The sequence below is a fragment of the Xiphophorus couchianus genome, chromosome 5, assembly GCF_001444195.1.
Source record: "Xiphophorus couchianus chromosome 5, X_couchianus-1.0, whole genome shotgun sequence".
NCBI classification, from domain to species: Eukaryota; Metazoa; Chordata; class Actinopteri; order Cyprinodontiformes; family Poeciliidae; genus Xiphophorus; species Xiphophorus couchianus.
Genome location: NC_040232.1, coordinates 21,629,769 through 21,655,929, shown reverse-complemented (window position 1 = coordinate 21,655,929; position 26,161 = coordinate 21,629,769). Strand labels below are relative to the sequence as shown.

The window sequence follows — 26,161 nt, the reverse complement described above, 5'->3', positions numbered from 1 at the left end:
CCTCAGTGGTCCTTGGCTCCTGAAGTGTCTCAGACCCTCAGCTCAGGACTGCTGTCAGGGGAAGCATGTTGCTGCAGAAACTGGTACGGTAAGACATGCTGCTGCTTTGCTCTGCCTGGGTTTGGCATATTTACTCTGCTTTCTCATTTCCAGCTGCAGAACCAATCTGGATGTGTGTGTGTCAGTTGCAAGCTTCTTGCATGTGGGTGGTCCCTACTGTCCGGGGTGTGTGTGGGGTCTGAAGGGGTGCAGGAGCAGCCTCCTGCAGCGGGAGCAGTCAGCTTGCATTTTGCCTTGCAGTTAGAAGTTAAACAGCTGAAGTGTGAGAGTGTGTTGTAATGCCAGGCTGGTTGCTGTTTCCTCAGTGTGTGTGGATGCTGTCGGTGCTGTGCAGCTCGGACCTGTGTTGGGGCTTTGTCTCCGGGCGGCCCAAGCGCTCAGGAGAGGACGGGACCGCAGCCAGGATGGAGAGTGAGTACACTGTGACTCTGGCCTTGAGCTCCGTGTGTGTGTGTGTGTGTGTGTGTGTCTGTGTGTATAGAACGGATTCTCCTCAGGGATCATGTCATTGAAAAGTTTCCTTCCTGCTGCCTGTTAATGAGCTGCATGTGGCTGTGGGCCCCATCATTACGATGAAGGAAAGGAGGACATCAGCATGAGATGACAACACAGGGACAGTTTTTAATCATAGCTGTTAATAAAACAGCCTCAGCTCTTAAAAAGCCCTAATTGAGCTGATCTTCTGTATATTTTCATATACAGCTGTGAAAAAGTATTCACCCCCTTAAAGATTTTAATGTTTCAGATCAAGAGTCGCATTTACAAGGATGTGGGCTCCTGGGCTGTTTTATGGTCATATTTCTACAACAGACAAATTATATATACTATTATTACCATATCATACTAATTCTATAATACATTAGCAAGTAGTAGTATTGATGTATTAATGCATAATAGCAATTGCTTCAAGTTGTTCCCCCAAAATGCAGATAACTTCCTAATTTTCAATTCTTGAATATTGTTTATATTCATCAAAATCCCAAGATTTTTAAACAATTTGCCTATGACTTTGATATAAAGTACAATGCAAAGCACATATTCAAAGTCTTGGGCCCAGTTCAAATCATATGGAGATGTTAGTACCAGACAAACATAACCAGAGAGAACAAATGCAATTTTTGAATGGTGATTTTATTAAAGGAAAAGAGTAAAACATGGAGGTAGATAGTGAAACCGAATTACTTTCTGGTTCCAGATGAATGAAAACATAAATTTTGATATTTCTCCATTCATGACTTTAAACTTATGCACAGTAGGGTTGTGCTGCAGAACAGTTATCCAAAGTACAACATCAAGTCCACCTATGAATTCATCAAAACACAAATAAAAGAAAGTTTCTAAGTGACCTAGTTAAAGTCCAGTCTTTAACTGAGATGCTTTATGACCTTTAGCGCATTGTTCATTCTCAGAAACTGAATTAAAACTAATAGTCTCAAATGACAATACTGAAGAACCCAGAAGATCAACATGGTGGGTCTGGTTGCTCAGCAGTGTCAGTCCAGATTTGCTCCATTAAAGATGAAAACAAAAATATCACTGCTGCATAACAGGCTATAAAGAATTACAGTAACGACAGGCAGCAAGGTGTCGCCTTGAGGATAAGCTGATACAGACAGTGGACGTAATAATGTGGTTGTAGGTGTGTGCGCATAGGAGTGTGTGTGTACATGGTGAGAAGTGAAAGTAGAGGCTGTCTGAAGTTCAAGTTGTTAAAGGGTTGCCGTAGGGACCTTCAGTCTCAATGTGGAGGTGCAGGTGAACAAGAAACGGAGACACAACATTGACTCTGGGGCCACAGAGGGCCAAAACCTAAGGGACCTACACTGCTCCCCCAAAATTATTATTATCATTATTATTTATATGTACGACTTACATGAATGACCACGTAAGAAAATAAGATGCAAGAATTATTAGTTTGTATGTTTTATGTAGGCGGTTTTCAAGTCCCTCAAAATTAGAAGTGCTCTAATACCATAGTATTGTGTTGACATACTATTCTTCTGAAAAATGAATAAATACATTAAAAATAACATCTAATCATATTTCTGCTGGTTTCAGCTTGGACTGAAGACGTGCAATGAAAAGCTGGCACTAGCCAGGCAGAGAGGCTCCCTGCTGTGTCTAAGTTTGGTGGCAATAGGCTAAAACTAACATGGTTTTCTATGTAGCTATAAAAACACAAAAATCTCAGTCGGTAATCCTTCGTGTGTGAAGGAAAAATGTCCATGAAACCTGAGGTGGAGGATTATTCCTTTGGCTTGATCATGTCAGAAATGATAGAAATCAAGTTTGTGGTTTGAAAGCATGAACTGAGAATAGCACAGAGGCTGAGCAGGTGGTGCTCAGCCTGCTGGGAAATGATGTTCTAGCAGCTATTGGACATGTGAAGAGCTGTGCAGCAGAAAACCCACATGAAGTAAAAACAACAAGATTCCCTTCAGATTTCTGCAGCTTCTTTCAACAGGAATCAAACGCAACATGAACATGTTTCAGACAGAGAACTTATGTTTTCTTTGTATTATTTTGTGTTAAGATGAGGTTGAAGGACATTCTGCAACATTATCTACACACTGTGCTGCTTAATGGTTAATTTGATTAATTTATGTAAGTAAAGTTGGAGCTGATTGTAATCTTAAAACGTCACAGCTGCTGCTTTCTGAAACAAGCTTTTTTTAGTTTGAATGTTGGATCAACATTATATATATATATATATATATATATATATATATGAATATACAAATATACAAATATTAATTTTTTGAAATATTATGTTTAAGGAAGTTAAGTCAAGTTCTGTATAGCACATTTCAGAAACAAGGCCATTCAAAGTGCTCTACATAAAACTGTAACCAATTATTAAGCAAGTAATAAACATTACATTTTGTCTAATGCCTTCATCACAATCATCAAGCAAGTATACACCAAATATATCAGTCAATACAGTTATTATTAATGAATAGCAGCTTTAATCAGGTGGGCTTTTAGCCTTGATTTAAAAAGTAACTTTGTGTTTCAGCACTAAGTTACTGAGCTGAAACAGAAGCATAAAAACTGAACTCTGGTTCTGGTTCTGGTTCTGGAGATGCAGAGGAAGGTTGATCAACATCAGACCTTTAATGTGTTGTGATGTAAAGCTGTTCTGTGGTTTATAATCTTCTCTATTCTCTCAATAGAAGGACTTTAGAACTGGGGTGGTGTGTTCTATCTTCCTGGTTAGAATGAGAGCGTGAACAGTTCTCATTCTCAGAAAGTGATATATTTTCACTTGAGACACACAAACATCAGTTACCACGACAACCCTGGCAGTTTTCATTAGATGGGTCCTGAAAATGCAAGCAACATGCGGTTAGACGGACAAATTTCTCATACACAGTTGGCTGACTTCAGGACGAGACGTGTGTGCCAGTGCAAACGAAGCGAGGGAGTGGAGCACGGCGGGGAGTTTACAACAGATCTCTGTGAGCCGGGGGAGGCTGTGATTGGTCGACTCATGTTTCCTCACAGAGACAGAGTGTATGATGCTGATCGGCCTACAGACACCATAAGGAGAGCATTGGAGTTCATTCTCCACCCCTTATTCCTCCAAGTCTGTCCACTCTCAAACCAAGACAGATTTTATTTCCACGATCCCCCAACCAAACACACTGCCCACTTCTGCTCTAACTTCTGTTTCTTTTATCAGTTTTCACCTCAGCATGTGTTTATTGTACATCTAACATAATCATTGTCACAACTTACTATCAGAAAATAATAAAATACATGACCTAGCAAACACAACAGTGTGAAAAAGTATTTACCTGCTTTCAGATTTCATGTTTAAGATCATCAAGACAAGATAACCTGAGCAAATCTCAAATATAGCTTTCAAATGAAGATTTAATTCATTAGAGCAATCCAAAGCAACCTGGCCCTCTGGTAAAGTGGAACTGCACAATTGTTAAATCATTAATAATTATTAAGTATAGTTCAGTGTTAATAGGCACACACAGGTCGACCTCCATAAATCACCTGAAAAGAACAGAAAGTTCTAAAAGCAACACACCAGGCCTCAATGTAAAGACTTCAAAGGATAGACGAGAAGCTAAGTTGTAGCTTTAGCGTAGCATCTTACCTCAATGAGCTTATTCACATCAGTTTACAGTATTTTTCTCTTCAAGCTTTTGAGGAAAGAGATTCATTTAGCACATTTTGGAATAAGGCTTTGATATAATAAAACAAGGAAAAACTGTAAAAATGTTGCTTGAGTTTTCAGCAAAATATCAGCTGATAAAGCATCCAAACTTCAGAACTAGAACTAGAAAACTCCTGAAAACTGGAGCTTTCTCCACAGACCTGACCTTAAACCTCATCATTGGTTCTTCATGTAATAAACTGTGCATCAGTGTGGCTTCTGTCATTATATCAGCAGCCAATAACAGCACTGTACACCTCTGCAGCTGAAGCTGTTGACATAAGTATTTGACCACTTGGAGAGGTCAAGGGGTCACACTGAAGGTTGGAGAATTGAACAACCCTGATATGATCAGTAAGTATGGATAAAGGATGGAACAGTGTCATCAGAGCAAATGTTGCCAACCAATCCTTGATGCAGTAGAACACTGTAAAAGTTTACAGCTTTTATTCCAACAAACAAACACTGTATGAAACAGGAGCATAAAAAATGACACTTCACAAATGTGACAGGGCTTGATGTTCTACCAGATGCACCTTATTTCATCTCGATTATATCCGTGTAAGCCGTGGATGACGAAGACGACCTGAGGTTTAGATATTCTTCCTGAAGCTCTGTTTCTCCTGTCGGCAGCTCGCTCCTTGCCAGTCTACGTGCCGACCTCCGGCTCCTGCAGGAACAGATGCTATGAGCTTGTGGAGGCCGAGGCCCCAAACTGTCGCTGTGACAACCTGTGTAAAGCCTACCGCAGCTGCTGCTCTGACTTCAACCAGCTCTGCCTCCGGACAGGTAAGGCAACACAAACATGCCTTCATGCTAACCTGTGACACCTCAAGACCGTATCACTCCTGCATTGTTCCTCTCATCTCTCTGCTGGGACTTGCAGAGCCGCAGCAGCTCCTCAGTGATCCAGGTCAGATCACAGTCTGTCCTCATCACCTGGTATTCAAAGTTTCTAGTTTACACGGAAAGAGGAGTTGTTTTCCAGTAGAAAGTTATCCTGGATGCTAGAGTACTTTGTAAAAAAGTAGAGTTAACAGAAGTATTAGCTACATAAAGCATCTTTTCATTGTGAAGTCTCACCAGTTAATGTCTGGTTTTATTATAGCCACATTGGGTGTGTCTCCACTGGTAATGTGTTCCTCACTATGTGGGGGTGAACATGGACAGGAATGTGGGGGGATGTGGAAATACGTACCATGAGTGTACAGGAGCTACAGTTGATGCTTCGATGATGTCATTTGTGTGTGTGTTGCGTTGAGTGGCCAGTTTCTCTGAAATCTCTCTGTATATTCTGGTCTTGCGAGTTGCCCAGTCCAGTTGATGCTGAAGGCTGTCTAAAAAGGTTTGAACCTTAAAGTTTGACCATGGAATTATCTATTTTCAGTTCACTGTCTCACCAACAGCTATGGTTCTTATTGCAGATTGAAAACGTTAGTTGAGACGTTGTCAGTGATGTAAATCCACCAGTCAATCAACAAAGGTGGTCTGCTGCCAATTACTTCTGAGCAACACCCAGCTAGGTCTGGCTTCTACCATATGAGATGGTTGCAACAGATAGGAGATGATTCTGAAACCACAGCTGAGATCATCCAGCCACAGTTTATGTCTGCTTATCCCTGCCAGGTCAGGTAATCTGGTTCCTGCCTCCAGGTCATGAGGTAAGAGGTGAGGCTCACCTGGGAAAGGTTGCCAGGGAAACATGGAGACACTGAAAAAACATTCATACTGGCAAAAGGGCAATTAAAGAGCGTAGTTTATCAGCACTCATGTCTTTATACTGTGGGAGGAACCAGAGCACCGACAGAAAACTCACATATGATCAGAGAAAATATGCAAATTGTACAGAAAGTACTGATACTTGCACCATACAGCCTCCACTCAGCAGAGCCGATCATTAAAATCCATTTTAGTTTTCATGTAAGCCTTTATTAAAGCATGTAGCTGCTTTTCATCTTGATCTTCCAATACTGCACCATTTTATTTACGTGCATAAAAACCGGAGGCCCTTTTGTTTCGTCAGTCGTCCGTTTGAAGCAGGACTTACAGCATTTCTGATCGAAACATTTCCATTATTGAAAGACCATGATTTTCATGAAGCAGTGCATAAAGGCAGCAACAAATGAAACAGGGTTTGAAAGAGAAAGATTTGTTCAGCATAGATGTGATCTCTAAATAGTTTTTAACATGAAAGAATTATTCATTAGAGAAATAACAGAAAACTATCAAGCTGATGGTTCAGCTGCATGAGCTGGAAGACTGAGCTGCACTTAATGATGCTGAAACAGGTTTGCTGTTTTTTCTCTCTCTCCCTCTGCAGTGTCAACATTTCCCCCCTGCTACTTCCAGCACTGGTGGTCTGATTTTATGCTCCCTCCTTCAGCCTGGTGGTCTTTGGCTCACTGCTTATTGGCCACTTTAATCCTGAATGTGCCTTAAAGCCATGAGGCAATTTTCCCTGACAGTGTCACATCCCAAATAAAAACTCTGTTGAAAAGGAAAACTGTTTAAGCCACAAAAGTCACCATAGACCCCCGGCTGCCTGCCCACTGCCCAGCCTCACCGCCGTCACCCACTGTCACCGTGATGTCATGCTTTTCACGATAATCTCTAAGATTAGTTAGAACTCCATAAGGATCGTTGAGTCAGCAGTTTTCCCTTCTTGCTTCCTGTTCCTCATTGTGTACAGAGGGAGGTTATGAATGCAGCAAGGATCGATGCGGCGAGACCCGGAATGAACAGCACGCCTGCCACTGCTCTGATGACTGCCTCGCCAGGGGAGACTGCTGCACCAACTACAGGAAGCTGTGCAGAGGTTTGGAGCGTCCACCTTACCTAAAAAAACAACAAAAAATGTTTTTAGATGATGATTAGACTTTGTCAGAGAAAACTGCACCAAACAGCCTTTCTGAAAAAGTCATTACCCCCTCAGCCTCTCTTGGCAGCAGCTGCTGTCAAGTCTGTGATCAGGATGTGCGATATATCGGCATCAGTGTCATTATCAATATCAACATCGGTATCGGCTGATGTTAGATATTTCTTAAAGGGGCAATATTATGTGTTTTCCAAACACACAGAGCTATTTCATAGCACAATCAATAGATATGTTAAGTTCAGTTGTTATAAATATGTTATCTATATCAGATATGACTCCTTGTGGTTCTCTGGAATCCCAAAACCTCAGAAATGGCTTCATCACCAATTCCAGACTGATGGATGCCAGAGAATTTGTTTCTCTTCTGTTTTTGAACTTTTTTGATCAGGGCATGATGTGTTGTTGTTAGAGATCTTATTGCCTACTTCATGTTGTTAGGCTGCGACAGACTGGCGACCTGTCCAGGGTGAACCCCGCCTCTCGCCCGGAACGTAGCTGGAGATAGGCACCAGTAACCCTCCCGACCCCATTAGGGACAAAGGGTGAACAGAAAATGGATGGATGGATTGATGTTGTTAGGCATGATCTGTTGAAGGGAATTCTTGGTTCTACTGGACTGATCAGACCTGGGTGTGGTTTGTAAAACCTACTCAGCTTTACACAAATGTAATCAATTACAGTTCATTCTTGATTTAACAACTTGATTGGACCCATTTCTCCTTAAAGAAAGTTGAAAGCTTGTTAAATATTGGTGTCACTTACTGAAATCATGAAGAACAAGTCAAATGAAGTGGCTTTGAATTTGATTTTGTACTTACTCAGGTTACTTCTTTCTAATAAGAAATATTTATTTGGGAAAAAGGGTTTAAAAAGTGTTTGATGGGACAAATACCTGTTCCCTGCAATAGTTGCTTATCTTATTAAAGTTGAGGAATGTTTCGGCTTTCTGGAATGTGGCTGCTGCCTCGTTTCACCTCCCGTTTGGATCCCTTCAGGAGACACTTCCTGGTTGCAGGGTAAATGTGAGGCAATCAAGAGCCCAGAGTGTCCTGCTGGGTATGTTAATACTTGAAACCTTCGCAGTGTTGAAGAAAGGAATGAGATTACAATAGCCTGACGAAGTTTTGCCCTTCACATTCCATGTTGGTCCATGTGCAGGTTTGCTCGTCCACCTCTCATCGTACTGTCTCTCGATGGGTTCAGTGCGTCTTACGTGAAGAGGGGGAACTCCATCATACCCAACATCTTAAAAATCCGTGAGTCAGCATCTTTTTTATTAGCTTCAATTAACATCTTCAAAATGAAGCATGCAACACAGAAACAATGATTTCCTTCTATATTATGAAGCAGGGATGATATTGTCAGCACAACCAAATCCCTCTTAGCTGAATCAGCTGATCTTTGTTATGATTGTGCAGTGCAAGACTCTTCCCTTTATTGATGCTGGGAAATTTACTGGGAGACTAGATTACCTGCTTTCTACAAAAAAAAAAAACAAAAAAAATCTGTCAGTTCCCTGCATTTTATTTATGTATCTATTCCTTTTTTTGTATTTTAATTAACAACCAATTCCTACTAATAATTATTCTAGATTGTATAAAAACAGTTACCTTTAAACAGAATTTTGTGTTGTGTACATTGTGTTAAATTCATGGCTGACTGTCTATTAAATCAGAAAATTTAAAAATTGTTATTGTTTAGGAAAATGTGGAACCCAAGCTCCTTACATGAGGCCTGTTTATCCTTCCAAAACCTTCCCTAACCTCTATACAATGTCAACAGTGAGTATGATTTCAGTTCATCTTTACAAATATTAATATCTGCACATCATGCCTATATTAATACTTAGTTGGTTTTTAAATAAGTAAATAAAACAGCTGGTATGACTCATATATGACCAATTGTTTCATTTAAGGGTCTCTATCCAGAGTCTCATGGCATCGTTGAAAACTCCATGTATGACTCAATATTTAATGCAACATTCACCCTGATGACCAAAGAAAAGCTGAACCACCGCTGGTGGGGAGGACAACCAGTAAGTCCCTGCAGAGGCCCAGCATTTTTGTCTGGGCCTCTAACAACAACACATCATCACATTTGTAAAGATGTGTAAAGATAGCAGATGGCAATTAATGGTTGTTATGGTAACACATTGCTACTGTTCTGTAGCAGTGGTCATCCTGTGCGCTGGATTTATGGTTCCCCATCAGCAGCCAAAACAAATAGGCCTCTGCTCCGTGTTACATCATATTTACTCCCCAGGGAAACAGAAAGTTGTGGATTAGTAATTAGAAGTTGCTGATGAGATTAAACAAACAAACAAAAGAAATGTTTTTGTTACTTTGTTATATGAAATTTGTTTGTTTTCTCCACTCAATAAATGTCGTAAACTTAAAGCTTGGATGTTTCTCAGGTTTTCAGCTTGGTATTATAATTCTGTTTCTAATTTTCAGCTTTTTGCTGAAAATTGAAAAAAAAACGCTCTTACAGAAAAAGTAATAATAATAATAATAATTAACGGAGAGTCTCTTCGTTCAGATCTGGATCACTGCCCTCAAACAGGGACTGAAAGCTGCCAACTTCTTCTGGCCTGTGTAAGTTCACACATAAACACGTCACCACTGAGTTTTACATTCATAGCTGAGTGAATTCATCCCTTCTCTTGAACAAACATCAGAAAAAGTGTGAACTTTTATTGGGATCAGGATTTTTTTTTCCTGCAAAGTTGAAAATGATGTAAAATGTAATTATTAAAAAATGTTTTGTTTGTCCTAAATGTTGCCCCCTCATAGCTTTAGTATTAATATCAGAATGTGGAGGCTTAACAGCAGAAGGTGTTTCTGTTTGTAGGGCCATTCCTTTGGAGAGGAGGATCCTGACTTTGCTGCAGTGGCTCCATCTTCCTGAAGGAGAGAGGTGATCACACATTCACACATATGTTGTCTCTGGTCGTACTTTCCTCTCACTGAAATAAACCTAGTTTGGATTTTTGACCTGTCTTTGCTTTTCAGTCTCTCTCAGGTGTTACGGATCATCAGTCAACCTATTCCTACACATCTCCTAGTAGAATTGAAGTCCAGACTTTTACTAGGCCACTCCAAATCTCTCATTTGGTTGTTTTTCTTTGTGACTTTGTTTCCCAACTGTTCTTGAATTTCTTTCGGTGATATCATGAGTTCTACATAAGTAATTTATTGTTTCTTTAGATTTGGCCGTAATCAGGCCTGGGCTAAGGGTTTGGTGAAATTAAACAAAAACATAAATCATTTTTGTAGTTACTGACTTGTTATTGACCAGTTAATTTAATTTTCAATAACTTCTTCACATAGAGCCCGGTTGGTTTGGAGAAGTTTTTTTCCCTTTGATGAATGAAATCAACATTTGAAAATTAGCATATCTGACACATAGCCGATCTTCTGCTCAGGATTAGATTCCCTTCTAAGCTAATAGTATTAACTTTGCATTGGACACCACAGGTTCAGCTAACACCCATTTCACCTGTATTCTGTTTCAGGCCCTATGTTTATGCCATGCACTCTGAGGAACCAGACGCTCATACACACGTAATGGGCCCAAAGAGTGCAGACGTGAGTACGTTTGTTCCAGGAGATTCTGAGCCTGAGTGGGTTTGGTCGCTCACGGCTTCCTTTATCCTCTTCCAGCTTAACAATACTCTGATTGCGGTTGATCGGATTGTGGGCCAGCTGATGGACGGACTCAAGCAGATGAACCTGCACCGATGTGTCAACATCATCCTGGTGGGAGACCACGGTACAGACCCTGGCTCTGAGTCCAAACCCTCATCTGAAATTCTGATTGTTCATCTTTTCATTTATGACTTTAGCTAAAGAGCTTCTAATGTGATCAACTGAAAAACATCTATTTGAGATGCCTGCTTGGCATTTATAGCCAAGCAGGGACCAGCAGCTGACCTGACGATGTTCATCGTGGTCGCTTTCAGGGAACTGGGAATATTACAGACAAAGTAACAGCTTTCTGGATCATCAAGTGCACCAAGTTGAGATTCACATTGTAGAGATTAATAAAAAAGATGCTAACTCACGGAGTTTTGTCTATTATGGACAATAAACAGCACCCTCTCCACCACATAGTGGACAGACAGCGGAGCACCTTCTCACATAGGCTGCTCCAGCTCCGCTGTCGTAGGGACAGATACAGGAAATTCTTCCTGCCACATGCCATCTCACTGTACAATAAAAGCTAAATCATTGTTCTGCACTAATCAGTCCAATTTTGCACAACTACACTGTGGCACACTTGCTGTACATATATTTACATATTCATATCTGCATTTTTTGAATCTTGCAAGGACTGCTCTTAAGTTGCTTCTTATATTAACAGCATTTTATATTTTTACAATTTATAGCATTTTATATTTTATTTTTTATTTTATCTACAACTACTAATCAGTGGTAGTTGTTATTGTGTCTTGTCTCTATGCTGTAACTGTGAAGTAATTTCCCTGCTGGGATGAATAAAGTACTTCTATTCTATTCTACTCTATTCTATATTCTAATCTGTAGGACATCAGAAGCCATTGACTAAATTCCTGATAAGTTGTCCTCTCTGATCAATCTTCTGATCAATCTTCCATCTGATTGGGAGGTCATTTCTCCAGAAATGATTTTTAATTTCTGGAGAAGTGAAAAATCATTTCTCCAGAGAAGAAGAAATGAACTGCCATGGATTGGGTTTGTGTCTCCAAGAAAGCAGCAGGCTTCCTCCTACTTCTGCCCACGAATATAAAGAATGGGAACAAAATGTTTTCCAAGGAACAACTTAGTCATGATCGGTGGATTTTCCAGCATGATGGAGCTCAGTGTCACATGGCTGAAGTTGTAACAGAGTGGCTCAAAGGTTGAAAATTTGGATCTGTGGTGTGGAAACTCCATAAATCCATTAATCAGTGGAAACTTAATAAATCTTGTGTAGGAAAAACACAAGACAACAAACTGGAGCCACGTCCAAGAACTCAAGACCAGAACGGATCGTCATCAGTCAGAAGTTTGTTGCAGATGATGATATCCAACAATTCCAGAAGTTTACAATAATCGGTAGAATAAAGTGGGCCAGCCAATAGGAGAATCAGTCTGTCAGTGAATCGACTGAGTAGGATGAACTCCAGTCTACAGACTTTTCCAGAAATGTAAAGCAAGAATCCAATTAGATGATTTCCCTCATTGAAAAGTTTGTATCCTTCAGAGTTTCACACCTGCCTTCTCCTCCTGCGATGTTTCAGGTATGGAAGAGGCTCACTGTGATCGCACAGAGTTCCTCAGCAACTACTTGACCACTGTTGATGACATCATCCTCGTCCCTGGGTCTCTTGGCAGAATACGCTCCAGATATCCCAGCAACCTCAAATGTGAGTGAAAAGTTCTGTTCTCTCTGCTTTAAAGAAATAAAACCAAACAAGAATTGCTGTAAGTAACTGATAGATTAGGAATCTTTTCCTATCTTGTTTTATCTGAATTGCTGCTGATGATGATGATGCTTAAAGAACCTGTGATGAAGAAAAGCAACTCTCTGAATTCTTCCTGCAATGTGCTTCAGATGCAATGAGGAGCCGAGGAACAAACAGGCTCACTGACTGAGCAAGGACTAAAGGAAATAGTCCTGCCCTGATCTCTGACTGTACATTCAGGCATCAGCAGAAACATTGTACCATTTTTCAGCGGATTTGTCTCGTTCCATTTATCTCAGCAGCTTCGGGTCGGCCTACCCCCATCATGCCGTCACTGAGCCTAAATCATAAAGGCACAAGAAATAACTTCTCAAACTGTATTCAAAGGAAAAATGCCAGTATTTTTCCACATAATACCTTACAAAAAAACAAGTATCCCTTTAAGGTCTTTTTAGAACATATGATGGACTTCTCAACCAACCAAGCAGTTTAGAATGAAAGGATGTAAAGATGAAGCCAACATTTCAAACTTACTCTTCTCATCTCCATTTCTCAGAAACTCCAACAACTTGTGTGATCATATGTTTTCTTTTTTCAGATGACCCCAAGGCTGTTGTTGCAAATCTAACAGTGAGTAAAATATTTGTTCAGAATATGAAGGTCTGAAATGAGGAAGTGGAAATGCATGTAATTTGATTTGACATGTGATGATGCGTCATCTAAATGATTTCTTCAACAGTGTAAGAAAGCAGAGCAGCACTTTAAGCCGTACCTGAAGCAGCACCTGCCTAAGAGACTGCACTATGCCAACAATCGGCGTATTGAAGACATCCACCTGCTGGTGGAGAGGAAGTGGCAAGTGGAGAGGTACGGTGGCAGAACTACTGCAGCAGCTGCACTTGATATTCAGTCTTAACTTTACTATTGTCTTAATTTACATGCACAAAAACAATAGTCCTGAAGATTGTTTTACATGATGTACTGCAGGGTGCAAACTTTTTGTCACCTAAGTTAAATTCATCAAATCAAAAGTAATTGTGGTTCCAAAATAATGGGTTTATTTTTTTTAACAAAACACCACCTCACCTTAAATTCTTTAAGTGGTTGCTGTACCATATTAAAGTCAGTTATGTAAAATATATATCAAATATTAGTCAACCTTTTTTTCTTAAACAACCTGCTGCTTAAATAAATAAATAAAAACCATGCTGTGACTGCCTTCCACATATGAACAGTAGGAGTAATGAAAGCCCCAAATATGTGAAATAATGGACAAGCTGAGTTGATGTTAATGATGCACTAAGGTAAAATAGTTTAGGGCTAGATTACATTAATCTAGTTTAAGATAAACTAAAATAGATTAAACTAAATTAAGCTATGCAAAGCTAAACTGAACCGAATTAAGTTCACTAAGCTATGCTAAACTAAACTAAGCTAAACTAAGCTATGCTAAATTAGCATTGCTAAGCCAAACTAAGCCAGCCTAATCAAAGCTAAACTAAGACAAATTACCTAAACTAAACCAAAATAAACTAAGCTAAGCTAAACCGAACTGAATTAAGTTAACTAAACTACGCTAACCCTAAGTAAACTAAAATAAACTGAACTTATGTAAAGTGAACTGAGGAGAGCTGAGCTGAACTGAGTCTGATGATGTTGACCTGTAGGAGGTTTCCACACAGCACCCAGCCACCCCAGCAGACGGTGTAAAGCCAGCACCACAGCTACCTTTACTGGTCTTGGTTGTTGACATTCTGTCTGTTGGTTTCCCCCACTGAAGTGCACAACCATAAAGAAATCTTTATGGTTTCTGTGTAGCTCCCTTCCACAGACGGGCTAATCGTTGGCACCAGGGCTGTGAGCAGAGTCTTAGACCATTTGCACCCCCCACCACACACACACACACACACACACACGCACACCCCAAATGTTCTCACGGCATAAAATGCTTTCAGTTACTCAGTTACATTTTTTACATGCTTGTGGCTTTACTAATTTGAAATGCAAACCTATGCTTAAGCTGATATGCATTAGGGTGTTTAACTGGAAGTTACTAATAAATGAAGTATTTCTTTCTTTAGAGTAAATCGCTTTCTGTCAAAGTTGAAAAACTTTACGCGTTTGTTCTGAGTAAGTTGAATGATCTGAGTTATGTTTCACTAGAACTTTGGTCACAGATTGTGAAGAATTTAAAGCCACTGTAACAATAACGTGATACTGATCTCATCCAAACTGGACTTCAGGAAAGTCCCAGTGGGGAGGAAACACTGTGGATTCTTAGGCGACCATGGATATGACAATAAGATCAACAGCATGCAGGTATTTCACATCTTACATCCACTATATGAGCAGCAGACAGACGCTATGCCAGAACAATGTTAACAACAATGTTAGCATATGTATTACAAATTATTCTAAAGTTTCGATTAAGTAGAACACATTTTCTACAGCAACAATTATATAAAAATAAAACCTACTGGTGCACAAAGTATTAAAAAAGCAGGGCATATTTTCTTTCTTTATTCTTTTTGATCATATGACCAGTCTCACCCTTCTACTTCAGACTATTTTCTTGGGCTATGGACCTTCATTTAAATTCAAGACCAAAGTTCCAGCCTTTGAAAACATTGAGCTGTATAACGTCATGTGTGGTAAGGCCCGTTTCTGAATTTGTTTGAGTTCAAAACTGAGCGCATGTGTTTGATTTGAAACTATTCCTGCAACTGGAAGGCTTCATTCAGACAAACAGTCATAGAACTTCCATCATGAATGGTTCAGTGAGGAGTAGTCACATCTAAAGGAGGTATTACAGGGAATGTGTTAGGGCTCTAAGTAACAGGCAATCCCCAGATTGTCTGACAGTGAGTGGAACATCCTGTGTGAACACATTGGACAACATGGTGGTCTTATAGTGCAATCCTGTGACTTATAGAGGTCATAGTGCTCAGAATTATGTCCAGATGAAATCATCATGTGTATAGCTTGGTGTTCAACCTTCTCTGTGTTTAGCTCATTTAGATTTAGGTATTTTTGTGACGTAGTTTGTAAATATATTTTTTAAATTAGCTTCTTAAATTAAAACTATATATAAAGTCAGAAAAAACTATTTGTTTGTGTTTTTTTATTTTATGTATAAAACTGTGTGAATGTTTATGCCTTGTGTTGTTAGTGTAATGGGACTTCAGCTGGAAACTAGCATTTCGCTAAATCTGGCATCTTTCTGACAACATTGTTGTACATTCATTAACAGGCACCTTACGCTTTAACATCAATCAATCAATCAATCAAGCCAATCAATCAATCAATCAATCAATCAATCAATCAATCAATCAATCAATCAATCAATCGATCTCTGATTTATCCCAACCTCAGATCTCCTGGGTCTACAACCGGCTCCAAACAATGGAACTCATGGCAGTCTGAACCACCTGCTGAGAAGTCCAACTTTTAGACCCACCATGCCAGAGGAGGTGTCCAGGCCAACGGCCTCCAGCCACGTTACGGCAACAAATGACTTGGGCTGCAACTGCGATGAAAAGGTCAGCCCTGTTAGACTGCTGAGAGGAATGCCTGGTTTTAGCTTTACTGAATTCCACAGGTACAGTGGAGGACCAGCGCAAGCAGACTGAAAACCTTCTGATACAGCATGAGAGATTTGAAGGCTGTGTGATAATACAAACACAATGGAAAAGTCTTCACACTCTGTTAGGATGCTTGCGTTTTGGCCTGGAAAAAAGGAGAACTTGGCAAATAATTTCCTAACTTTTTATAAACTTCAACTGAAAAACAAACCAGTTTGTTTGGAAGCAAAAATAGCGAATAGCTAAGTGCACACACTTAAAATAAGAATGTTTCAGAACATTTTATTAACTTTTAGCATTTAGTCATGTCGAGACATTACAGTAACTGTGATAACTCTGATGCACTTCTTATTCCCTGTAGATCTCTGGCAAGAGATTGTTTCAATCTCCAATCTTTTGCAGTTGCGTGTAAAAAGTAGGGGCCAGAGAGGTTTGAAAGTGACCCTTGTACGAGGCTATAACCTGGAGTCACTCTGGCTCTGTCTCTTACAGAACAAAGTGGAGGAGCTAAACCGGCGATTGAGGCAAGCTATTGATGGTCAGTTTGTCATGAGATTTGCAAATACAATATGTCAAAACAGTGAATGCACTTCTTGAACTTTTTTACATTTCACCACACTAAAAAACAGGCTGCAGCTACGATGCATTTTAATAGGAGTTTATATGACACACCAACACAAAGTAGAATATAGCAGTGAAGTGAAAGGAAAGGAGAATGATTCACAGTTCCAGGGTTTTCTTTAACAAATAAAAATCTAAAAGGGAGGCCTGCCCCTGAATTTAGACAATACTTTGCAAAGCTCTCTTGGCTGCAGGTCAGTTATTTTCTGTCTACCAGTTTTCACACTCTATAGTCTGAGGTTTTGCCTGTTCTTTGATTGGATGGAGAGCCTCTGTACAAACATGTTCAAGTTTTTTCCCAGATTCTCAGTTGAATTTAAAAATGCTTATTTTAAAAGTTCAAACACCAAGTATTCCTTAATGTGCATTAATGCATGCAGTGGAAGCCATCTTGGGACTGTGTTTTTGCTGCTTGGGGTACAGCCAATCACCACCCAGAAAAATGAATGGGGCTCCAGGATTGGCTAGTTCAGCTGCCTGAGCTGCACTTACTTTCAAATATTTTAGATATGCTTTACAAAAAACATCACTGAATGGGTGGATGTTCCACAAATAATTTAACAACATTTCACAGAAAAATTCACTCATGTCAATCTATGAATAGGCGAGGGTCAGTTGTAGACCAAAACGTTCAGTTTGGTTTAATCTGACAGAAACACTTTTTTAATATGATTGTTGTGTCCACCACATATCAAACTGCCCTTCTTCCATAAAGACGAGATTTATAGAGAGCACATTTATGTTTTTTTTTTATTAATATTCTTTACTTTTGAAGCATTGAGATTACAAAAGTTTGATTCTACCTCAAGGTCACAGTTCCAGTTCCAGTCTGATCGATTACAAAATTCCTTCTCTTTAACATTTACAACAACAAAACAAAACTAAATGAAAACAGAACACAAAGAGGAAACAATACATTATTACAGTATTTTGAAAAGACATTACTTTTATATAAGAAATTATACAGCACATAGACACTTCCTGAAAGATGAATCGTCTCTTTTAATTAATTCTTATCAATCCAATATTCGTGCATGTTGTGTTTGGTTAACATAGGACATCCATTCAGCTGAAGATGGATTGAGAATGTAAATCTTTCCATCTGATAGATTTCATTATCACACTCTGTCTGTTTACTACAGTGGGAGGTTCAGGGTGGAGCCAGCGTCTGGTGACAGATTTTTTTTACAAACTGTAATTAATATCTCATACAGATATTTTGCATTGTCAGGTAGAAATTTTGTTAGCTGGAATAAAGGTGGTGAATTTAAAAGGTATTTTTACAATAAAGATCCTTTCAATATTCCTGTCCAGTATTATCTTACAATTGTACAGTCCAAAAATAATTGTCAGCAACATCTAAGATTTAAAAAATAAATAAATAAATATTTTGAGAATCATGTATCATTTTCCCTCCACTTCATAATAATTCATTTATTTCTGTTGGTGTGTCAAATGTATGGAAGCCAAGCTGCCATGAGAAAAAAATAAAAGTTCAAAAGTTGAAAGTGACATTTGCAATAACAAAAGCAGTAATTATGAGAAAAGTCACACTGTTTCTGTAGTATTTCATAATCATGACTCTGAGGGCATGTTCACACCTGGCAGTCTGGTAGACTTTGTTCCATTGGGGAGCACAGTTGCAACATTTGTTCCATTTTTAGCTGCTGTGGTTCCCTTTCACACTGCACTGAGCGAAACAAACCAAACCTGTTGGATAACTGAGTGCATCTTCTTTCTTCAAAAATTGCAAACACAATGGATTGGCATCAGATTACAGTGGTTGATAAAAGACCATGAGCCATTTCTGCTGGTCGACTTGCATGTTTGTTTTGGTTGTATTTACCCAGAATGCCCCACGCTATAGTCCACTTCCTGTCTTTGGAGTGTTCTTTGGTCAACTTAGCATTCACATATGAATTCTAACAAACACAAGAGTTCCCATCAACTGAACCGAGAACGAGGATTGTAGGCGGACCAGAGTTTGTTTCTTAGTTTGATAATGTGTTCTCACCTCCCCAAACGAACCAGACTTTCTAAACAACTGAACCAGAGTTAGACTAAAGCAGACTGAACAGAGCTCGTGTGAATGCATCCAGAATATCACTGTATAACTTTTTCTTTTCTTCCATGGCAAAAAGGGACTTCCATACAAATTAATTCCAGAAAAGACCCATTAACATTTATGGTCATGATTGTAACAAAGTTCAGGGTGGATTTTTTTTATCTATTAACTCTCACTTATATCTGACATGTGAAATGAAGTGTTTGCTCATAGAGCCAAATGTTTGCCTCAGTCAGACTGCTGTCAGCAGGATTCAGCCTCCATGCTGCAGTCTAACCCGTATAAATGGACCTTGTTACATTGGTGCCTCTCTGTGCCGTGTTCCTCTGTGTGCTCCGTCCCTCAGACACCAGGTACCTGCCGTACGGCCGACCTGCTGTCCTCTTCCATGATAAATACACCATCCTACGTCACAGCGACTACATCAGCAGCTACAGTGCAACCCTGTTCATGCCCCTCTGGACATCCTACACCGTCAGCAGACAGGTACCGCCCAGCCTGACCCCTCCTTTCGGACGGTCAAAGACACACTCTTTGCATGTACTAACTCAAAAGTCTTTCTGTGAAACACTAAAGAGATCCAAGCAAACCTCTTGCTTCTTGCACCCCCTAGTGGTAAAAGTGGGGTAACATTTTCTTTGTCCATCCAGGTAGAGCTGTCTCCTCTGCCTGAGTCTCTGTCCAACTGTGCGAGACCGGACGCCAGAGTCCCACCGGTCTTCAGCCAGTCGTGTTCCAACTACAGAGCAGAGAAACATGTCACATATGCCTTCCTGTACCCGCCGCGTAAGTGAATATCCACTGCAGGCTTCCAAAAACACACTCAACCTCTGTGGACACCACCACACACTGCTAAAGTAATCATAACCCCTGAGAGACATTTCCATAGTTAGTCACATTGCAGCCACTCACTTCACTTGGTCTTATTAGGGTTTAAAGTCATGAATAATTGTGATTTGGACAGAAAATCATCAGTGGGATCAGTTGGAATATCTTGTGTGTGTTCACAGAGCTTTCCTCAAACCTGAAGAGAAAAGAAGATGCTATCCTCATCACCAACACCGTGCCCATGTATCCTGCATTTAAGAGTAAGTTCTCACTTCATGAAATCCTGATACATTCCTCATTTTAGTTTCAGACGTTTTAACAATGTTTTTAATAATCATTTCCACCATTCACTCCCACGTCTGCCACGTCCTTCTCTCTCCCCACACTCCCACTCCCACTCAGGAATCTGGACTTACTTTCAGAAAGCTCTGGTGAAGAAATACGCCACTGAGAGGAACGGAGTGAACATTCTTGTTGGACCCATCTTTGACTACAATTATGATTGGAGTCAGAGACTCGGCTGAGACAATCAGAGAGTAGGAGAATTCATTCATTCATTCATTCATTCATTCATTCATCATCATTCATTCATTCATTCATTCATTCATGTTAATTGTCTGAATAGTTCATATTCAGTGCAAAGTCTTCATTCATCTCTTATTTCCCTAAACTTTGTTTCTAATGAGTTTCTTAATGCTTTCTGGCTGCGAGGTTTTAAACTAGGTTGGATGGATGGATAATAAAGCAATATATCAGTTTTATACTCAAACTATCCTATAGTTGAAATAAATCTAAAGTGTACATTTTCTTCAAGATTAGGATTTATATTTTTATGAAGCTGTTGTAATGATCTATGAGCTACAGATTATGAGAAAACTTGTGAGAATCCAATAATCAAATGAAAGTTCAACATTAGTCGGTGAATTGATATTTACTAGCCTCTACTAATTATAAATATAGGGAACAAAAGTAACAAATGAAGGTTAAGTACATAGACAGAAAAAATAAACAACTTGACCACTGCTATTAAAAATATAGGGAACATTTCTGAAATAATAAATGAGCATTCAGAATTTTATTCTAACTATGGACAAATCTCTAATGGTTATTTGGGGCTTACTGGACTCTCAGTAACCCAAGGTTAAAACCTACATCTTAACTTTAATCCTAATCTAACTCCACTGGATCCTAGGATGCCCACATGTCCACCTGTAACTAATTACTGACATATAAAAATGTTTGCAAAGGAAACATTTGGATATGTCCAAATATTAAAATGTTTGAACATATCCAAATGTGTCAGTTTTTGTGGCCTGTCGGACAGAGAACTGGTCCTCTGGGTCGGCTCACAGACGGCAAGACTCTGTCATCCTCGGCGGAGGTGTCAGGTCATGCGGCCCTTCTGAGTCTAACTAGACTCGATGAACTGCAGGCCCCAGCCCGGTTGGTTCCAAACCGGGATTGGGTGCCTTTGCATTTGCCTTGAGGGCCCCCAGTCGGAGCGGAGTCCTGAGAGCTGTGGTTCCATTGGGGCCGGCCAGATGGGGATGTTTGCAGTCATCCATTGATTGGTGGGTTGGTATAAAGACAGGTTACCTTCCATATCTCTCAATCAGAGACTGTGGCTGACCAAAGGGGGAATTCGCTGGGCTGAACAGGCAGGTTCGCAGCAGTAGAACAGGAAAGTGGACAAAGTCTTTTTAGAAGTTTACTCCAACTGATAAGTGAGTGGTGCTGAGAAAACTATTCTTCAAACCATCAGTTTTTAACCATCCGTCTGTCTTGGTTGGGTGGAGGAAGCGTCACTAACTAGCACTCAGTGGTGCTTCTCTCAGAAACTAAGAAATCAACTTTTAATTTTTTCTTGTGTAGATAGGCTTTTAGGTCTCACTTTTACCTGCACTTGTCCACATTAATCATCATAACAATATTTTGCCACAGTCAGACAGAAGGAAGAGACTGAATGTAAGTTCAACCAAAAGGAAGGGAAACCAAGAAAAACCTTCAGCCATTGAAAAAAGACCATTTTTATTTGGACTTTGTTCTTCATAAGCTGTTCATGTCAGACTGTCATAATTTTTAGAAAGAATTGCTGAGTCAGAGTCAGCAGACTCCTGACTAAAAGGTGAAATCTTTTCCAGCCATGTGAGTGGAGTCGTCCCCATCCCGACTCATTACTTTGTGGTGATGACCAGCTGCCTGGACGCCACACAGACTGCACACTTATGCAACGGTGCACTGAGAAGCGCCACTTTCATCCTCCCACACCGACCCAACAACGACGAGACCTGCAACGTAAGTACCAATCACATCGCATGTACCTTTCAAGTTCTGGTCCTACCTGTCCACACGGCTGTTTCTGAGAGCAGCGGACATGACTTTCTGTGTGTGACCCCAACCCAACAGAGCTCTGAGGATGAGTCCCGCTGGGTGGAGGACCTGATGAAGATGCACACGGCCCGGATCAGAGATGTGGAGCTGCTCACAGGCCTAGACCTGTTCCGGAGAACCAGCCGGAGCTACGCCGAGATCCTTTCCTTTAAAACATTCATGCACACGTATGAGAGAGAGATCTGACCTCTGCTGACCTTTTCTGCAGATGTGGTGGAGGAATGTGGCACATGCTTCCATCTCTGTCTGTCTACAGTACGTATGGCTAGAACACCACTGAACTCTTCCAAAACTGTGCAAAGGTCTTGAATCATCCCTCATCTCACCTTCCTTTTGAGGACCCAGAAGATCATGTAGCCTTTCGGTTCCCTGAAGGACTTTCTAGAGTTGCAGAGACACAATTTTACATCCTCTTGGCACCTTAGTATAAACACGCTGCACTAAAAAATCAGTTTGTTTGCACTTTTTCTTTTAAGCTACAAATCACATTCAAAGCATCCCAGAATGAAAGGTATAATAATTATATTTTTGCACTTATGTGATTCCTGAGCAGGCGTTATGTTACGCCTCAACCATCCAAAGATGGTTTAAAGGCTGCTGCCTCTGCACTTTGTTGCCCCTGTATCCCATCAGCTAAAGCTGGAGTCCAAAGAATCTTCTCTGCAGCAGCTCCAGGTGACTATACAGTCACACATATTTTGGTTTCTTTCAGAAATGTTGTTGCACAGTACATGAATATTCTAATTAGCTTAATGAAAATCATGTGGAATTTGTGTTAATAATCCATTCTCAATACCTGCTTAGTTCCTGCAGGGGGAGCCTGTCTCCAGGGGTCTGTGTACTCCCCCTGCAGGTCACCAAGTAGACACACACACTCAAACCTTAGCACAATGAAGTCCCCTTAGAAGCTGTGAGATGAGTTGCAGTTGTACCACTTCATCAGGCTTAAAAAATAATCAGCAGGCCAATATGGAATCACTCTGGCTGGAGATTATTGAATAAACCTGATCTGTATGCCACCCTTCATAAAAAAGCCGTTGCTTTTAAATGCAATTTAATGGTAATGATGTATCTGTGTTTGTGAGGTTGCGTGTGTGTGTGTGTGAGACAAATATAACATATCGGACTGTAAATGTGGCTTGAATGTGTGTGTGGGTGTGTGTTGTGACTTTGATTTGTGCACAATTAAATTTGTTGATTATAATAAAAGTTTGATCAAAATCACCATCTGTGAGTTCAATCAATTTGTCTACGTTTTCCGCCCCGTGAATTCAAATATCTAAACATGGTGAAGATGACTTGTTGAAGCCCGACCTGAACTTCAGAATGAAGGGGCTTTTGGTTACTTTGAATGTGTTGTGGGTTTTGGTACCGTACGGTGTGGTCTGGGTCTCTAACGACCTGTTGATCTACTGGGCTGTAGATCAGCACAGCCATCGCTCAAGCCCAAAGACAAGAAAGGACTTCTTTTCCTATGGTTGCTTCATTTGACTGAGTTTTTTTCATTAAGCGAACCTGGATGATCATGACCATGATGAGAGGGCAAGTAGGTGGTGGAAAAACAAAATTATCCAAGCACCGTTAAGTTGAAAAGAACTTATTCAGGTTTATTAAATGATCTTGTACGCAATGAGAACAAAAACAGAATGAGTCCTGTCATACAAATTTACAAGACTTTCTTTGAGAAGAAGTGCAAAAGTGTTTAGGAGACAAATTCTGAGACCTAACTTCTCACTCAGTCACTTTGAGAGAAGTTGACTTCTTTATCTGCATCTCTTGCAGCTGCAAAAACCAGCTCTGGCAGATCATCTGAAGAGTGGCAAGTAGAGAAACCTTTTCCACACAAAGTCCACAAGTAACATAAAAATAAAGACATAATATAAAGCATAAGTTCAGACAGTCATGAGACTTTAGGGACCAAAATTCAACAGTCATAAGACTACTACCATAAGCAACTGGTTGCTAAATTTACAGTAACTAAGAAGGTGGTTTGGTAAAAAGCCGGGTATGCATCAATCAATCAACAAAAAATAAAATTTGTATAGCACATTTCAACAGCAAGGCATTTCAAAGTGCTTTACATCATATCAAACACAGAAACACGAGGTCATCAAGTGTGGGGTTCTTGCTTTTGCATCCATAAAAGGTTTACCAGTTACACTCATAGTTGTCAGGATCTGTGTTTTTCTGTGTTTATTTAGAGTTTTCTGTGTCCTTAAGTTTCTTCGTTGTCCTGTCCTCCCATTGATTGTTCCCAGGTGTGTCTCGTCTCTGTGATTACCCTCCCGTGTATTTAACTCCACCTGTGTTCCTTGTTCCTCGTCGGGTCCTTGTCGTCGTCAATGTTGAGTCTAGTTGTTGTCAGTGTTTCCTTGTGCCTGCTGTTCGTTGTTTGGACTGAGTTTCACCATTAAAATCATCATTATTCCTCATACCTGGGTCCGCTGCATCTGCCTCACCTCTCTCACCACCCGCACTTCATGACAGAAGGACCCGACCATACCGAACGGTGAGAATGCAGCTTATGGCCCAGCACGACCAGGAGGCGTGGATCCAGCAGCAGTTGGAGTTGGCTCAGCGGGATCTCTACAGGGACGTAGAGATCCTGCCATCTCCGCTGCTGCTGGAAGAAATGGGACTGGATTCAGACTACACCCTGGCGATTAACAAATGTCTGATCCCACCAGTCACCACCCGAGACCGAGACTCCCAGTGTTCCACCCGAGACCGAGACCCCCAGTGTTCCTCCGGAGACCCTGACCCTCTGTGTTCCTCCAGAGACCCTGACCCTCTGTGTTCCTCCCGAGACCCTGACCCTCTGTGTTCCTCCCGAGACCCTGACCCTCTGTGTTCCACCCGAGACCCAGACCCCCTGTGCTCCGACCAAGACCAGGCTGCACAGTGGCGCAGTTGGTAGCACTGTTGCAAGAAGGTCCTGGGTTCGATTCCCGGCCGGGGTCTTTCTGCATGGAGTTTGCATGTTCTCCCTGTGCATGCGTGGGTTCTCTCCGGGTACTCCGGCTTCCTCCCAGTCCAAAAACATGACTGTCAGGTTAATTGGTCTCTCTAAATTCTCCCTAGGTGTGTGTGTGTGTGAATGGTTGTTTGTCCTGTATGTCTTTGTGTTGCCCTGCGACAGACTGGCGACCTGTCCAGGGTGAACCCCGCCTCTCGCCCGGAACGTAGCTGGAGATAGACACCGGCAACCCTCCCGACCCCATTAGGGACAAAGGGTGAACAGAAAATGGATGGATGGCTGGATGGATGGATATAGCTGGTCCATTTCACATGCCACCTTTACAAGGTAGCATGTCAAAATGGTCCCCAGAAGGGGTTGTGATCTCCTTTGTTAGCCTCTAGTTACGCCCCAAAGAGTTCGTTCCTTAGCTCCTAGTATAATATAATCTTATCCTTGAGGGTGTTTCCTAACATGACATTTCTTTTAGCTTTAGCTTAGCAACTAGCTAACAAAGAAAGAAGGAAAACACAGACTTATTTATTCTCATCACTACTCAGTACTTGAGAAGACTTGTTTACCAAATAGGGCTGCACAGTGGCGCAGTTGGTAGCACTGTTGCCTTGCAGCAAGAAGGTCCTGGGTTCGATTCCCGGCCGGGGTCTTTCTGCATGGAGTTTGCATGTTCTCCCTGTGCATGCGTGGGTTCTCTCCGGGTACTCCGGCTTCCTCCCATAGTCCAAAAACATGACTGTCAGGTCAATTGGTTTCTCTAAATTCTCCCTGGGTGTGAGTGTGTGTGTGCATGGTTGTTTGTCCTGTATGTCTCTGCGTTGCCCTGCGACAGACTGGCGACCTGTCCAGGGTGAAACCCGCCTCTCGCCCGGAACGTAGCTGGAGATAGACACCGGCAACCCTCCCGACCCCATTAGGGACAAAGGGTGAACAGAAAATGGATGGATGGCTGGATGGATGGATATAGCTGGTCCATTTCACATGCCACCTTTACAAGGTAGCATGTCAAAATGGTCCCCAGAAGGGGTTGTGATCTCCTTTGTTAGCCTCTAGTTACGCCCCAAAGAGTTCGTTCCTTAGCTCCTAGTATAATATAATCTTATCCTTGAGGGTGTTTCCTAACATGACATTTCTTTTAGCTTTAGCTTAGCAACTAGCTAACAAAGAAAGAAG

General features: G+C 40.9%; 1 protein-coding gene across 1 annotated transcript; it reads left to right on the top strand.

The window, feature by feature from the left end:
- Positions 1-23,244, top strand: LOC114145576 (ectonucleotide pyrophosphatase/phosphodiesterase family member 2-like). Its single transcript, XM_028019206.1, is given in 26 exon segments — positions 1-83; positions 366-471; positions 4,865-5,020; positions 6,921-7,046; positions 8,102-8,162; positions 8,265-8,362; positions 8,808-8,887; positions 9,022-9,141; positions 9,645-9,700; positions 9,957-10,022; positions 10,621-10,693; positions 10,769-10,877; positions 12,367-12,492; positions 13,130-13,161; positions 13,271-13,398; positions 14,775-14,850; positions 15,095-15,182; positions 15,904-16,070; positions 16,605-16,650; positions 19,145-19,284; positions 19,449-19,584; positions 19,809-19,886; positions 20,029-20,129; positions 20,131-20,162; positions 21,768-21,921; positions 22,033-23,244. Coding segments are annotated over 26 exon segments (2,544 nt in total). The 5' UTR covers positions 1-65; the 3' UTR covers positions 22,204-23,244.
- Positions 23,245-26,161: the final 2,917 nt, after the last annotated feature.